The following is a 17,367-nucleotide window of genomic DNA, read 5'->3' as shown; positions in this document are numbered from 1 at the left end:
TCCTTGCTCTGTACACCACGCTATGGGCCTGGCGCTTTCAAAACTGCCATCTCTACCTTCCATCTCTCTTTATTGGTCACTGGGGTCAATGAATCTCTCTTCATTGGTTACAAATGCGTCTATTAATACTGCATCTGGCTTTCTAATGTGGGTTCTGGGACCCTAATTCAAATTGTCTGGCTTGCAAAGCAACACTTTATACACCAAGCCATCTTTTTAGCCCCAGATTCTAAGGTTTTCTGTATGTAAGTTCAGTCCACTTAAGAGAAATTTTTTTTTTCTTTTCCAATTTGGATGCCTTTTATTTCTCATCTTGCCTATTTCCTCTGGCTAGAACTCCCAGTACCTTGAGAATAGAATTGGGGAAAATTGCATCATTGTCCTATTTCTGATCTTTAAAAGAAAAAATTTCATTTCACTGGTCCATACAAAGTTAGCTGTGGGCTTTTCTTCTAGGGCTTTATCAGGAGATAAATTGCTTCCATTCTGAATTGAGTAACTTCACCACAAAAGATCGTTGGATTTGTCAAATGCTGCATCAAACAAGGTGGTCTTGTGATTTCTGTCTCTTCTTCTTTTGATGTACTGTATCACAGGAAAGAGTTTTGTATTTTGACCCCAGATAAGAAACATTTTGGAGGGGCTAAAGAGATGGTTCAGTAGTTAAGAGCACTTGCTGCTTTCCAGAATACCTGGTGTGGTTTCCAGCATCTACATGATGGCTTAAAACTGTCTCTACTTTGCGTCTAGCCAATCCAATGCCTTCTTCTGGCATCTACAAACATCAGGCACACACATGGTACATATACTTAAATGCAGACGAGGTGCAAATAGAATAAATGAAGTCTTTTAAAAATCCATTTGCATCCCTTTGCATTCCAAGATTAAATTCAACTTGATCATGTTGTATAATCCAGTTAATGTGCTGTTGAGCTCAGTTAACTCGTAGTGAAGATTCTTGCATGTTTATTAGGAATATTTGCTTGTAGTTTTCTTACAGTATGTTTGACTTTAGCATCAAGATAATGCTGGCCTTATAAAATGGGTTTGGGGGCTCTTCCTGCTCTTCAGCTTATATTTTCTAAGAATTTGCAAACTTCTGATGCTTTTCCTTTGTATGCTTGGCACAATTTCAAAAGCACTCCAATTCAGGAGCACACCTTCGACCTCTCCTTTGTTCTTGACATCACTTGAGTATCCAGAGTATGCAGGAACAGAGGAGACAAAGGCCAGTACTTCAGGCAACCTCTAAAACTGTCCCTTTTTTTCTTTTCCTTTCAGTGGAGAAGTAGCAGGTGGGATAACTACCCCCATCTGTGGCAGCGCAGCAGTGGGGGATGGGCTGCCAGGGTACAACACACTAGCTGGTCCTATTTGTTTGCACATGTTCTTGACTTTCATTTATCTAGATTGCCATGTCTTCTTAGTTGGGTTATGGAGTTCCAGACAGGCTTTCTTTTTAAATTGAGGATCAAGGGTTTTTTTTTATTTGTTAGTTTACTTTTTTTACTCACAGTGACTCGGGGTGTACATTATTTATTCATACTAAAACATATTGAAAACCTATTTGACTTGTCTATATCTAGGATTAACCTTGGGATCCAGTTGTTTTATGTGGTTTTGCTGGTAAGTTGTCCCATCTACATGTATGTGGTTTGTTTATTTTGCACAGAGCATATCAAAATTGTCAGCATGCCCAACCTGGGGCCACAGTCCCTGTCCACACTTGTCACCTGTACGTGGTCTGATAGGTCAAGTGTAAAAAGAGCACATGATTTCTTTGTTTCTGACCCATTTATTGTGTTTATATTAAATTATTAAGAGTACACATTTAACTTCAGATAGATCTGAATACATTTTTACACATGCCACTAGTAATGGTCCAGTTTTGTATGCTGTTCTATGAAATGTTAATCTTCCTCATGAACCACATAGGTCTTATTCTCTAATATATAGTATGCATGAAAATATTTCTCAGTAAAAAGTTTCTCTTGTTTTGTGCCTTTACAGGTAGTGTAATTAGCAATGTCCTGTCATCCTTGAGGGATGTTCTTATTGGTGTGCTGGTAGGAATTGTTATGGGAATTTTTGTTCAGTATTTTCCAAGTGGAGATCAGGTAAATAATAATAAAATACGTATGTATGATTTGTAGAATGTTAGTGTGTTAATCAGCCTCCCGTTACTATAATGAACTCCCCGGGTACTTAATCTGTAACACAGAAGGTTTTGGAGGTTCCAGTTTGCTATGGACTTGCCCCATCACCCTGGCAAGTGTACCTTTTAGCAGCCTTGGAGCACCACCAAAGAAAGGAGGGACTGGAACCCAACAACTTGCTTTAGGCATATGCTTTTCTGGTTTCCAGAGGTTCCGCCGTGCCCTGCACCACCACCCCAATCAAACTTGTAACACGAGGGCTTTTGCTGGAACAGACCACATCCGAGCTACAGCATGGGTATAGATGGGTGTAGCATAGAACTTCCTGAGATGACTTTAGAAAGGACTGGGAAATGTAAAATTCCATACTTAAGACTCCTCGAAAGTTGCCGTGGTGCCTACTGTCTGACTAAAACAGCCTAATAGTGGTTGATTCCAAGCATTCTCAGTTAGTGTCACTGTGTCCTGATCTGGCAAATTAAACTACTGAGAACAGTGAAAATGACTGCCATCTTCCTTCCGCCCACCTGCATTTCCACTAAGGTAGTCATTGATGCTTAACAATTTTCTGAGTCTTCTTTCCTCAAATTTTTTCTCGAACATCTTTGAAACAGATAAGTTCCCGTTTATCCTTCCATATTTTCTGATTTAAATTTGCCTCCATTCCCTTTGATGGGTTTTAGACCAGGTTGTGGGTGGCGTTGGTGGCAATTTTAATACAGTCACTATATCGCTGAGGCTGGTTTTGAACTCAACAGTTGTCATTTTCCTGCCTCAGCTTGTAATTTGGCAATTTGCATCAAAGTTACCAAATCTTTTAAATAAAGAAATCTGTTCAGGAGAGTCTGGTAAGCACTATGCGGTTGGTGTCAGAGCTATGTAAAGTGTGAAAGTCTCATGCATGATGAATTGTCACTTGGTTCTGCATCTGCCCAAAAGTTTTGATGCAAAATCAAACCAACATTTGGAGACTATTTGACATAACCTTTACAAATATTTTAGCAAAGGGTAAAAAAAAAAAAGATAGATAATACCACATCTTGTATGTTTGATGTAAAACAACTTCTAAATGTGTGTTTCTAGGAGAGACTTACACAGAGGCGAGCCTTCCTAGTTCTGAGTATGTGTATTTCTGCTGTCTTAGGCTGTCAGCACATTGGCTTACATGGATCTGGAGGACTGGTCACACTAGTGTTGACGTTCATGGCAGCAAAAAAATGGGCTGAAGAGAAGGTGAGTTGTTTTTTAAAATAAAATGGCTGCATTTTGAAATTTATAATGAACATTCAGGAAGTCGTCTCCATCTAGCTGGAAGATGTCCCACTTCCTCCAGGAAGTGATGTGCCAGGATCGAGGAGTTAGGATTACGGAAAGCCACTTTGAACTACAGTTAAATGCAGTTGGAAGCTGTGTTCCCCAAGCCAGGGTTTCCCCCAAGTTTTGTGATTTGATCATGTGGTTCTTATGAATTATCTTAGTCTTCAAATTTTTAGTTCTATAATTCACCAATGAAAACATGTTCCTGAAACTTAGCATATCTGTGCCCCAAACTACATTGTTTTGTTTTTGTTTTTTTCTAATACATTAGTTAGTGTTTGAGTTAAGTCAGCTAAAGGGGGATCTTTACTCTGCTCACTATGTATGTTTGGTTTTCCTTTCCTTAAATGAACTTGTTTAATTTATGCTTAATTATTATTATGACCACCACCACCATCCCTCCCTCCATCTATCCCTCTCTCCTTCCATCCATCCATCCATCCATCATTCATCCATCCATCCATCCATCCATCATCCATCCATCATCCATCCATCATCCATCCATCCATCCATCCATCATCCATCCATCATCCATCTATCCATCCCTCCATCCATTATCCATCCATCATCCATCCATCCATCCCTCCATCCATCATCCATCCATCCATCATCCATCCATCATCCATCATCCATCCATCATCCATCCATCCATCATCCATCCATCATCCATCCATCCATCATCCATCCATCATCCATCCATCCATCATCATCACTTTAGTCTATGGGAAGGGGCATGGAAGTCAGAGAAGTCACTTGTTTCTTTCCAGTGGGTGGGTCCTGGGACTCAAATTCATGTTGTCAAGCTTTGTGGCAGGCAGCTTGACCCACCGAAGCAGTTCACCCACCCAACTTATACTTACTTTTAACTGATGGCATAAAAAATCATGGTACAAAAGAGGAAACATGTTCATAAAGATCAAAACATATAGAATGAATGCAAAAGTCCCTACCCCCTAAATATTTAGCTTATTCCCATAAATTAATAATCTCAACCAATACTATATTTGTAGATATGTGTACATGTATACATATGTTTCACTTTTAAAATAAAAATATTACTGCCATGAACAGATTTCTTCATGTAGCCTTTTCATATATACAAGTATTCTGTAGGAATGGAATTTCTGGGTTAAAAGTAGTCTTTATTTTGACAGATACTGCCAAATTGTCACTTGGAAAGATTTTTAGTATTTATACTCCAGTCAACAGAATAGGAGAGTTACTAAAAACAGCTTTGAAATGGGCAACATGAGTCTTGGGAGGCAAACCTATGAAAGTGGCAGAGTATTTCCTTTCTGCCTGTTCATGACCTATCTAAAGTCAGGGTCATGGCCTGGGCTCCAGAATTGTCATTAGGCAGGTTTCCCTGCTCTTGAAAGCCCAGCAGTTGCATGAGCTGTGTGTGTTCTTGTCCCACATGTCGTGTCTCTACCCATAGGACGCGCTCTGAGTATCACTAGGTCTCCAAAGACTTTCTTTTCTGGAACACAATGATGAGATGACACTGCATACTGTATAGCTGTGTGTCCATCCTTAACCAAATTTACTCAACTTTCAGAATTTAAATTTTAACCTTTTCCTAAAAAAATGACGCATCATCAGTATTTTTTAAAAGATTTATTTATGTATATGAGTACACTGTAGCTGTCCTCAGACACACCAGCAGAGGGCATCAGAATCATTACAAATGGTCATGAGCCACCATGTGGTTGCTGGGAATTGAATTCAAGACCTCTGGAAGAGCAGTTAGTGCCCTTAACCATTAAGCCACCTCACCAGACCCAGTTTACTAAGTTTTAAAAATGGCTTTAAGTTTCTGAAATGCAGCTAAATTTATGCCCACAATAATAAAAAGAAAAAAAAAAAGTAAAAATCTGAAGTGCAGTAATCTTTACAGTCTATAATAACTGAAATATATTTCTCTTTCCTCTAGGTTGGAATCCAAAAAATTGTTGCGAACACATGGAATGTTTTTCAGCCACTTCTCTTTGGCTTAGTTGGAACAGAAGTATCTGTTGATGCTCTTGAATCGAAAACTATTGGTAAGACTGCATAAAGCACAGAAGGTTGAAAATACAAGATGTTTTAAATGATGAATACTTTATTTTTGTTCATACCGTGTCTTTGAGGTGCTTTAAAGATAACACTGATCACATCTGCTCTCTTTTCCTCCACCTGTGCATTTCTTTGTTTTCAGTCAAAGGCAACCCTACCACCCATGTGATCCCAAGAAATAGGCTACAGGAAACACTAGACACTGTTCGATGCTTCTGATTGCATTTCTTTAAACACATTCCATCGAATGAACAGAATGTCATATCTCAATCCTTCTTCTCATGGTTCCCCCACCATGACCTCATCTAAGACTTTAGACAGAAGCCTCCTCAGAGGCTGGGGAGATGGCTTGGCCAGTAAATTGCTAGACATACAATACTTAGGACTATGCTTGATCCATCCCCAGTCCCATGACAGAAGCAGTCTCAGGCACACTAGGAGGAGAGACAGGATCCCTGAGGCTTGCCAGGATAGTCTCACAAGGGAGCCATGGAGGAAGACACCAACACAGACCCCTACATACAGACAGACACACAACAGCAACCTTGTTTTTACTTTATACTTTTTATAATCACTATTTTTAATTAAAAATAGATATAATGAAGCAACAGCCCCAGTATTTTCCGAAATTTTAAGATTCATCTCTCTTGGCAAAAACAGCTTTGTTTTTACATGTGTTTATGTGTGTTGTAGGCATGTGCATTGCTACCTTGGGTTTGGCACTGTGTGTTCGAATGTTATCCACTTTTGTACTGATGTCTTTTGCTAACTTTCGTTTTAAGGAGAAAGTATTTATTGCTCTCTCATGGATCCCTAAAGCTACAGTCCAGGTAGGAACATAGTAAGTCATTATAACAATGTTGTTTTTGATAAGTTTTTAAAGTTCTAAATGAAAACTATCTCTCGAGTCACACATTATCATCCAATCTACCTAACTTCTGTCATGTTTGATTCTTTACAGTTTCAAACCCAGAGCTGGGAAGAGTGCTCAGGGGAAAGAGTGTTACTGTGCAAGTGTAGAATGGGAGTTTGGGTCCCAGCACCTACATAAAAACAGGCTTGGCTTCAGAGCCTGTAATCCCAGTGCTCGATGTGGAGAAAGAAGGGCGGGGGCAGAGGTGATAGGAGGGTTACTGTGGTTTGGCAGCCTCCAGTACATCAGTACAACTGGAAGTCCATGTTTCCCAGGAATAAGGCAGAGAGAGACAGAATGGCTGGCGTCATCTGGACTCCCTAAGTGCACAAGCATGCATACACATGTACACATACACACGTACATACATGTACGCATGTACACACACGTACACACATATGCACACACATACACACATGTATACACACGTGCACACATGTATACACATGCACACACATGTACACACAGACACACATGTACACATAGACACACGTACACATACAGATACATGTGTACATACACATGCACACTTAACACTTAAAAGGGTTTATTTTTAAAGCAATTACTCTGAAATTGAGAAGAAAATGACAAATAATCTCCAAATTTTATGAAAATGCTTTCTTTTTCTACTTCCCTAAAGTATAAGATAAACTAAGGTGTGGTGGCATATACTTTTATTCAAGCCCCTGGGAGGCAGAGGCAGGCAGATCACTGTAACCTCCAGGACAGCCTGGTCTATATGTAGCGAGTTCTAGGACTGCCAGGGCTGCATATATAGACCATAGATACTTGTTTTTATGCTACATGACTGTCACTGCACAGGAAGGACAGAGAGTGTCTTTGGGAACATTTTTTCATTTTCATTTTCCCCTGTTGCTTAACATCATATCTGATAGAAAGAATGTTGTCTTAGTTAAGGTTTCTGTCGCTGTAATAAACATTATGACACAAGCAGCTCGGGGAGGAAAGGGTTATTTCATCTTAGACTTTGATGTCATCAAGAGAAGTCAGCCCAGGAACTTGAGGCAGGGCCAAAGCAAACATCATGGAGAACCAATGTCGCTTACTGGCTTGCTTTTCATAACTTGCTCGGCTTGCTTTCTTAAACCATTCAAGACTATGGATGGATCCAAGGGTAGCTCCTCCCACAGTGGGCTGGGGCCTCCCACATCAGTCATTAATCAAGAAAATAGTGAGAAGACTTGCCCACAGGCAATCTGATAGCGACATTTTCTCAATTGAGGGTCTTCTTCCCAAACACTCTAACTTGTGTCAAGTTGAGAAACAAACAAACCCCCTAGCCAGGACTGAGGTTAACATCCCCTGCATATCTACACAAACAAGTGATTGAATCAATCCAAATCTGTAATAATTTCCTACTATTAAGAGGTATTGTTACTTATTGTTCAACTGTTAACATGGCAGCATAAGATCTTGCTTTCCTGGGATTTTTCTTTCTCCGTTTTGCTGTTACAAAATAGAAGCTTGTACATTTCTATGAAACAAAATGATTAGGGTTAGAACTCGAGGCTTTAAGGCCAGACTTGGTGTTGAATGCACTGTTGCTGCTAGGTCATTAGCTGGTTACTCCTTCATCTCTCAGCTCATGGATTTGCTTATGTTGCATACGGTTCTATGACTGTATTTACTAAAAGGTGGTATTGTGGGAGTGGGTGAAATCACTTCTGTCAAACTCGCAGCATAACTTCTGACATATAGTCCTCACCCATGAACAATATTATAGTTATTTTATCTTACCTGTAAGGCATAAACAGTAATAACTTGTTTTTATTTTAGAGAACAATTGATCTATAAAAAGAATGTCTGTCTGTCTGTCTGTCTGTTACACCTACTTCCAGTGATACACTGTGGTTTTGGATTAGTCATCATTTCCTAAATCAGGATGAAAGACAAGCAGTTATGCAGAAGCTCCCTTCCCCAAGGGCTCACTCTGCGGCTTCTTGTCTCCTTTCCCTAGCATCCAGGCTAAGCTGTATAGTGTGCAAAGGTTAAGAACTGGAAAAACTGGGGGCTGGAGAGATGGCTCAGCGGTTAAGAGCACTGACTGCTTTTCCAGAGGTCCTGAGTTCATATCCCAGCAACCACATGGTGGCTCACAACCATCCGTAATGAGATTGGATGCCCTCTTCTGGTGTGTCTGAAGACAGCGACAGTGTACTCATCAATAAAATAAATAAATAAATAAATATTTAAAAAAAAAGAACTGGAAAAACTAATATACCAATTGTTTTTCAAACTCAAGATCTTGTACATGGTAGGCAAGTACTCTACCACTAACCTATAACACTAGCCATGTATCCCACATATGAGTTAGAACAAATATTTTAAATTTAACATCTTTCCCCTCTTCTTCCCTCTTCTTTCCTATTCCGGTTTGTCCGGGTTGCTTTCTTCCAGAAATATTTGCTAGGAAGAATATACAATTAGTGATTAAATTATACAAATTACCTTTGGTTTTTTTTCCAGTACTTTTTCACTCAGTTTCATTGTGTGCATTTATAACAGCCATTTACTTTTATTAAATGTTAATTCTTCGTAACATTTTTTTCCGTGTCCTCCCTAACTGCAGGCTGTCTTAGGCCCCCTGGCTCTAGAAACAGCAAGGGTCATGGCACCCCACTTGGAAGGATATTCGAAGAATGTGATGACAGTGGCCTTTCTAGCCATCCTCATTACAGCTCCAAATGGAGCCCTCCTCATTGGCATACTGGGACCCAAAATACTTGAACGTAGTAAGAGTTCATTCCCCTTAAAAATGGACCTTTCAGGCTTTCAACATTAAAAAGTTTGTTGTGACCACCTGCTTTGTCTCATGAATTATCTTACATGACAGAAAAAACAAACAAACAAAAACGTTACAGTGCAGAAGTTTAAAGATTGTTTGTAAAATCCAGGATTCACTAAACACACAATTTCTCTACAGGGTTTTCCTCTGGATTTTTTTTTTTTTTGGTTCAAAGTAAATTTAGTAAAAATAGTCAACTGCAGTGCTCGTTCAGTTTAGTATCTGCACATTTCAAGAATAAAGTTAGTCAGCAAATACCCTAGAAAAAAGCAAGGTTGAATTAAGTTAAGGTTAAGGTAAGGTTGAAGTCTATGTTGTAATACAAAGTAAGCACAATATAACTAAATAAACCTAAAGAGAGAAAAAAACCCTTGAATTCTAAGCTTTGCAAGAGGAGAGGCTAAATTTCAAATAGGAGTAGAACTCCTGTCACTTCATTTAAAACATTAGTCAGGGGTTGGGCATGGTGGTACATGTATTTATCCCCAGCACTATAGAGGCAAGCCATGTTTCTGAGATCAAGGCCAACTTGGTCTACACAGGCCAGTCAGGGCTGTATAGAAAGATCTACAAACAAACAAATTAGGGGGGAAAAAAAGAAAACTTACCAGGAACATAACATTGAACTTCTTATCAGTTGGCTGAATAGATTTAAGTTTCAGTTTTAAATAAAACACTGTAGTCTTTACTTGCAGAATAAAATGAAATCACAAATGGAAATGAACAATATTTTCAACCCCTTGTTTAAAATGTAGGCATTAAAAGCAGTCTGAAGAAATGAAGGTTAGTTGCTATCTCCGTGTGAACTGCTTCTCATTAGCAGCAGTGGTTTTCTGTATTGGCTGAAGGGATCATCCATGCCAGTCAAAATTTGCTACCAGCATTGTGCAACTCCAGTTAATTTCAAGATTCATTCAGAATAGTTACGTAACAGCTTCTTAGAAGAGGCCAGCTTGATGTCTCTGTTCTGTAAGGATGTTTGGATACAAGCCAGAGGATCTGAGTTCAATTCCCACTTAAAAGCGGATGGAGAGGGCTGACACCGTAAAGTTGTTCTCTGACTTCTATATGTGTGTTGTGGCACATGTACTCTCACTCACACATGATTTTTAAAAATAAGTTTCTCAAATTGCCTTATTGAATGGCCTCTTACAAATTGTGCAGACTTACTTAGCAAAGTCCCAGTGGAGAGATTAACGTTACCACAGTTCTTTGACTGGAACAACATATTGAAGTGGCACTGAACGTAGAATTACACAAAAGGTTCTAGGTATGCCACTAAAACTTAAGGCAATCAACTATGCTAGTCTTATTTAGAACAAGGCATTTTGAGAAATATATAACCAGACCTAGAAAAAAATTCAAATACAGGTCTCTCTGGGCAAGATAGTAGCTACAGTTGTCTCATCTTTTTTTTTTTTTAAAAACACATGTTCATGATGCTGCAGAGGCTTCACGACTCCAGCATTCACCAAGTTCCAGGCCTGCTAGGGTCCTGTCCCACATACCTAAATCTCACAAGGCTGAGGCAGAAGAAGCCAAAGCCAACCTGGTCCACACAGCAAGTTCCAGGAAATTCAGGACTACACAATAAGATCCTGCCCCCCCCCAAACAAATCAGCTTTCTATTTTTAATAATTATTAAAATTATTATATGTTGTATATAGTATTATATAATATATAACTTTGTATTATTATTTAGTCAAGGTCTTACTGTGTAGCCTTGGATAGCTTACAATTTATTTTATAGGCCTGGCTGGCCTCACACTAAGACACAACATCCATACAGTTGCGTGTAATTTTAAAAAAACCACGATTCTTCCTTCACAGGAGGTCTGACCCCTCTCGGCTTAGCTCCAAGATCCCACTTCGACCAGCCCATGCTCTTGACTTAGCTCCTTAGCTCCGCCAGTTACAAGCTGGCACGTTTCCTGAGAGCTGCGATGCGCTCCCCTCGCCCCCAGCCCTTACCAGATAGCTTTGCCATGCCGACATCAACTGTCCCTGTCGCTCTCTTTCTCCTCTTGTCCACCTTAGCTCCTCCACAGATGTAAAACACTAGAAAGTTTTATATTTTAAAACTTGCCAGATAACACAATTGCTGGGCGTAGAATCTATTGCCCTAAACTTATCTGCTACTCTGTATCAGCAATCCGTCAGTGGCAAAGGCCACCACCGCCTCTGGTTGCCCTAAGACCTTACACGGTTGTTGGATCCTCTCATTCTGAAACCTGGTCCAAAGCCCCCTCCTTCCCTGTGTCCCTTCTCCTCCTCTCAGGACCCGGAAATCCCACCTTTTTCCTTTCGCCCAGCAATTAGCTTCCACCACCTTTATTGACACAATCAAGAACCAATTAAGGAATCAATACCTCTTTCTCCACTATACACATAAAAATAAGTAAAATGTTCAAAAAAAAAATGGTGAAGCCAAGAGTGATGATAGATTTCTATCCCAGCAGTCAAGAGGTTAAGGCAGGATCACACATAAGGGGTCAGCCTGAGCTACATGGTTCAAGGACAGATTAGGCTACATAATACATCTCTGTTTTAAAATAACATCAACAATAGGAGATCCCTTTTTTGAATGTCGGCAGCCAGGACTTTAAACTTACCTTTTAGAAGTGCTTTTGGGAAGTGGGAAATAAAGCTCAGTTGGTAAAATGTTTATCTAGTGGAGTCCAGTATTCAACCCCAATGGGGAATAGTCAAACATGCTTCTAATTCCAACACTCAGGAGGTAGACACAGAAGGATTCACTGTTCAGGGTTATTTTTGGCTACATAGGGAGTTCAAGACCAGCCAGAGCAAGGATTCTATCACAAAATATCATTTACTTTTTAAAGTTCTCTTACTGGGGCTGGAGAGACAGCTCAGCAATCAAGAGCACTTACAGCTCCTGCAGACTGACCCAGGTTCAGTTCCCACCATCCATATCGTGGTTCACACCTGTATGTAATTCCAGTTCCAGTGGGTCCAATGCCCTCTGGCCATACATACCTGAATCCATATGATGCACATACAGGCACATACACACGCAGGCATACATATACATACGCATTTTAAAAGAACTGAGTCACAAAGAAAAAAAAACTTTATTTGCATAGCAAGAGACAATTTTGTGTCCGTTCCTTTAATGTTCATAGGAGTACAGTGTATTGTCTGAGCAGCAATAACAATCCAGCAGGACAGTCAGCTAGTGGGCAGCACTCAGGAGAGAGCAGACTGTGGGTAAGCGGCTCTCAACTTCAGTTGGATTAGGATTGTCACCTGGCAGGTGACGACATAATGTGAGTATAGTCAAACTGCTTAGTGTGCACTTAAGATGGGTAATGATGATGAAATATGTATCTTTCCATAATTTAAAAACAAAATAACTTCGTTAAGACATAGACTCACTATGTACCTCTGGCTGGCCTAGTATCTTAGCAGAACCCACCAGAGTGGCTTCAAACTCAGAGATCTACCTGCCTCTGCTTCCAGAAGTACTAAGGTTAAAAGTGTGAGCCACCACACCCAGTACAAATAATCACTTCTTCAGAGAACTTTTGTAGAGTCAGCAAGATGCACTCAGGAAGGGAAGGGGGCCGCAGTCAAGACTGGCAGCCTGAGTTTGATGCCTGGAACCCCTGGTAGAAGGAGAAACTCTCTTGACATAAGTGCCACAGCGTGTGCACATGCCCCAAAGGGGCATCTACATACATGTTTGTGTGCTTGTTCTTGTGTGCATGAGTGTGTGCACACAACGCTCACTAAATAAATAAATGTAAAAAAAAAGATTAAAGAATTATATGATTAGATTGGGCCTGCGTAGATAATTTCCTGTTGTATGGCCTACCATATCACATGGTATATTCACAGGAGGGATATATTCACAGGTTCTAGGAATTGAGGTGAGGAAATCTTGTGGGGGGGGGGTATGATACTTTAGAAATTCTACTGTACCCAGTGTCCACATTTCCACTGCTTTAGATTTGTTTTAGAAGACATTTTATTTGCAATGTCCTCTGTCTGTGACTCTTTTCCATGACAACACTGCTTCACAAAGCGAAGCTTTCTGCTTAATGAGCAGGCACATCTGTGATTACTCCACAGAGAGCAAGCGAGGCACTTAACCCATTTTAACTTGCTGTCATGTGGCCAGTTACTTAAGGGACTTGCCACATTGAAACCTATGTTGTGCTTTATTGCTGGCAGTTTCAACATTCAGCAGCAGCAGTGGCTTGAAAAGATGTGGCCCAGTTTCTGACGGTGAATTTTTATGGTGCTGCACAAGCGAAGACCATGACCACAAGGAGGCAGTAGTGCACACACCATTTCTATGGGTGATCCCTGACAGGTTCTCATCTGGTGAAAGGAAGCGGCCAACCACAGGCCCCAACACCAGCTGAAGTAGGGAGGGTAAATCCTCAAGGTTGGGGGTGGGGGAAAGACCAGAGAAGGGGCACATCTGGCTTAGTGATGTCACCCAGCCTCCTAACATGGCATCTTTGGGTCAGAGAACATAAAATGGCAGCAAAGGGCTTATGGAATGTGGATAGGTCAATAAATGTGTATAGTATGTACTGCTGAAGTCAAAGTAACGAACAGTTCTAACTTCTTGTCATCACTGTGTTTGAAGCCTCTGACCCCTTTTCGCCCCTAGCTATTCATAAAGTAGGTAATAGGTTACTGTGAATTGTAGCTGCCCAATTGGGCTACAGAACAACAGAACTTATCCTGCTAATACCGGTTTGATATTGGTTATCTAAACTCCCTGTATCTCCCTTTCTCCACTATCTAATCAAAACCACAATGAGATCTATTATTTCTCCAGTCCGAATGGCTATTTAAAAAAGAACAGACAAAACCAACAAATGCTGGGGAGGATGTAGACAAACGAACACTCTGGTGCCCTTTTGTTGGAAGTTACTTGATATAGCCAGTAGAATGAACAGTATCAGAGTTCTTTTTAAAAAACTAATTTTACTATATGTCCAGCTATTCTTATGTCCATATACTTATGGGTATGCATTCAAAAGAAATGAAATTAACACATTAAAGAGATACCCATACTTCTGTTTATTGTAGTAACACACACACACACACACACACCATGAAGCAGACTTGATAGTTTCAAGCTATTGAGTTATTTCATGTTTTAAATTTATTGTATGCACATATTTGTAAAATTTCACAATGGGGATTTTATAGCAGACTTTATCTTCTTTTCCATAACTCCAGTTCCAGGAGATCCAATGCTCTCTTCCACACCAAGCATTTATGTGGTAAACATGGTCTATACATGGAGGCAAAATACCCTAATATATAAAATAAAAGTAAACCTTAAAATTATAACTTAAAAACACTGTTTTTTCATGTTGCAATTTCTCCCATATTATTATGAATTACTGATTTTATTTCTGTTATCCTTTGCTACAAAGGTTTTTCCACCTTCAATCTTGTTTTCCCTCCCCCTTACTCTTTCCAATACATTACATCATTAAAAAATAATTTCAGGGGCTGGAGAGATGGCTCAGTGGTTAAAGAGCACTGACTGCTCTTCCAGAGGTCCTGAGTTCAATTCCCAGCAACCACATGGTGGCTCACAACCATCTGTAATGGGATCCAACGCCCTCTTCTGGTGTGTCTGAAGACAGCTACAGTGTACTTATATGAATAAAAAAAATGAATAAATCTTTAAAAAAAAAATAATTTCAGGACATAAAATGGCTTAGTGTGTAGAGGTGCTTGTTGGATATTTTTAATCCTAGTTTGGGATTTCTACCCTGCCCCAGACCATTTAGTTTTCAGGTAAAAGACACACACAGCCTTTCTATTTATAGACTTTAATCGGCACGAGAGCAGATACCTATCCTCTATGTATTATGTCTATTTCCCAGCCAATAATCCCATTATACAATTAGCCAGCCCATGTGGCCATTATTTTAAGATTCTTACCCCCAGAGTCCTCTTTTTTTTACCTTCTTCTGCTTCCTCATGGTCTCCTCCAACTCCAAGCCTGGGAACCCCAAACCCCGCCTATGTCTCTTCTACCCAAGAATTAGCGATTGGCATCTATATTTAACCATTACTTTTAATCAAGTAGCAATGTCACATTCTCAGATTCTCTCCTCCCTGGGAGCAACCAGGCCTTGGGGGCCATTACCCTTACAAAATATATCAAAAGAGCAAGCCTTAACAGGTGCTTGCTGTCAAGTCTAAGAACCTGAGTTCAATTCCCAGGACCCTCATGGTGGAAAGAGGTGGCAGACTGCAAGTTGTTTCACCAAGACCGTTTAAAGCGTTGTTTCTTAGATGCATGCAATGCATCTGAACATTTAACCCCCTGCCAAGTGAGAGCTTCACCCGGAGCTGAAGAGCCCTAGTATTGCCTTTCTGAGCAATGTCCTTACCAAACAGCACATGAATGTGTACCTGCTAGTAATTCTACTGTATTTAAAGACTGCTTCGAGACCTTTACAAAAGGTAAACTAGTTGACTTAAGTAAAATAAAAATTCGACCTTCCAGTCAAAACCCATTAGGAACAAAAGCATGGGGGCCAGCTACAGGTGTCCTCCCTAATCCAGTCTGTGTGCGCCAGGGACATGGAGGCAGTCACGGAGCAGCTGCACACGTGGCTTGGAAATGCCTTTCAATTGCCCCTGTAAGTGGGCAAATTCTCTAACACAATTTATGTGATTTAAATACCACCTGCCGTATTTTAGAAAATTATATTATGCAGTAAATTAGCAGTTGAGTTTGGGAATGTTTCAGCCCAATGGGGAAACTTCCTGCAATGAAGCCCTCACATACCAAGAACATCCTGGATAGCTCTTCCACCTGGATAGACCATGCTAAGCACTAAGCTTTCAACGTGGGTACTTTATCAGTGAGTGTAACATCCTTCCTTCTCAACTATCATACTACCTGATGCAAACTTATCATGAAACATGATGTGTATAATCTGATCACAGGGATGTCCTCAGGAGCTGAGATGCAGGGTTCTCTATTACGTCTTCTCAAGCACTCGCCTCTCATTTTCAATTCTCACTTGATTTTTGGTTATTTCTCTGGTCTGCAGTCACATTTTATTGTTCACCTCTGGATAGAATGTTCTCGATACAAGCGTTATGTTTAGGAATAGGAAACAGATAACCAAAGTTACTGGAATTTGCTATGAAGGAAAAATAAGTAGACTGAAGATAGAAGGGGCTCAGGCACTGGCTTTGGGCCATGTGAAGAGTTCTACATCCTTAGGCCTTTTCATATTGGTGATGCAGCCCCTGACAAATCTAAATGAGTGAAATCCAATTCGTTAAACTTATAGGGTAGGTATCAAATACAACAGTCACCTGTTTTTGTTTTGTTTTAGAGTGGAGCTTTAAAATAGTTTAGCAATACAGTCTGACATTTCTAATCAAAGGCTATGAAAAAAATTATACAGATCAGCAGCTAGCTTAATTGGCTTCCTATAAACTTATTAACAAATTAGGTTACAAAACACAAAAGCACGTCAGTGAATCATCAGGAGGCAGCAAGCTCACAGCTGAGTTGTGATGTGCTTGCCACAACACGACTTGCTTAATTATCCACACAAATGAGTCATTAGTCCATCAAACTAATGCTCTTGGGATACCTGGTATTCTGTGAGGCTGGTGCTTGTTTGCTGAGTCAGGAATGAGTAGTGCTCTATGTCAGCAGGTTAGGTGGCCCTCACAACCACTGTAATTTAAGAAAGCTGGTTCTCGAAGGTTCTAGAACACTCAAGTGGTTTATCACTTCATGTGTGTTTGGTTATTCAGTGCCTGTATAAAGTACACATAATAGAAATCTGTGAATTTACAGATGATGGCAATTGTAATGCTTATGTGAAAGCTTATTAAAACCCTAGCCTGCTACCAGACGTGGACTTCTGGGCATAGTAACAGTATGGTTTCCAGTGAAAAATGTGGAAGGGGAGGGAACAATTTTCTTCTCAGGGCACTAAAATTACATTCTGAGACAACTTTCACTTTTCTCACCGTTCTTATTTGACAAAATTCAAGGTTGGCCATTTCATTTTAGACTACCAATTTCCAATAAATGTGCCTTCTGTGAGGCCCAAAGTGTGGCAGCAGCGAGGATGTCTTTTTCAAAGACT

At 40.1% G+C, this 17,367-nt stretch overlaps 1 protein-coding gene across 1 annotated transcript in view; it reads left to right on the top strand.

Moving 5' to 3' along the window:
* Window positions 1-9,261, top strand: part of Slc9b1 (solute carrier family 9 member B1) — a 46,249-nt gene extending 36,988 nt beyond the window's left edge. Inside the window, exons 9-13 of the mRNA XM_028760345.1 lie at window positions 2,011-2,117; window positions 3,240-3,389; window positions 5,407-5,515; window positions 6,222-6,358; window positions 9,032-9,261. Of these exons, the coding sequence (XP_028616178.1) occupies window positions 2,011-2,117; window positions 3,240-3,389; window positions 5,407-5,515; window positions 6,222-6,358; window positions 9,032-9,244 (716 nt within the window). The 3' untranslated portion in view covers window positions 9,245-9,261. The remainder of the gene's footprint in view (window positions 1-2,010; window positions 2,118-3,239; window positions 3,390-5,406; window positions 5,516-6,221; window positions 6,359-9,031) is intronic.
* The last annotated feature ends 8,106 nt before the right edge of the window (window positions 9,262-17,367 follow it).

The sequence above is a fragment of the Grammomys surdaster genome, unplaced genomic scaffold (genome assembly GCF_004785775.1).
Source record: "Grammomys surdaster isolate TR1022 unplaced genomic scaffold, NIH_TR_1.0 126531, whole genome shotgun sequence".
In the NCBI taxonomy this organism is placed as follows: domain Eukaryota; kingdom Metazoa; phylum Chordata; class Mammalia; order Rodentia; family Muridae; genus Grammomys; species Grammomys surdaster.
This window is presented reverse-complemented; position numbering and strand designations above follow the sequence as displayed.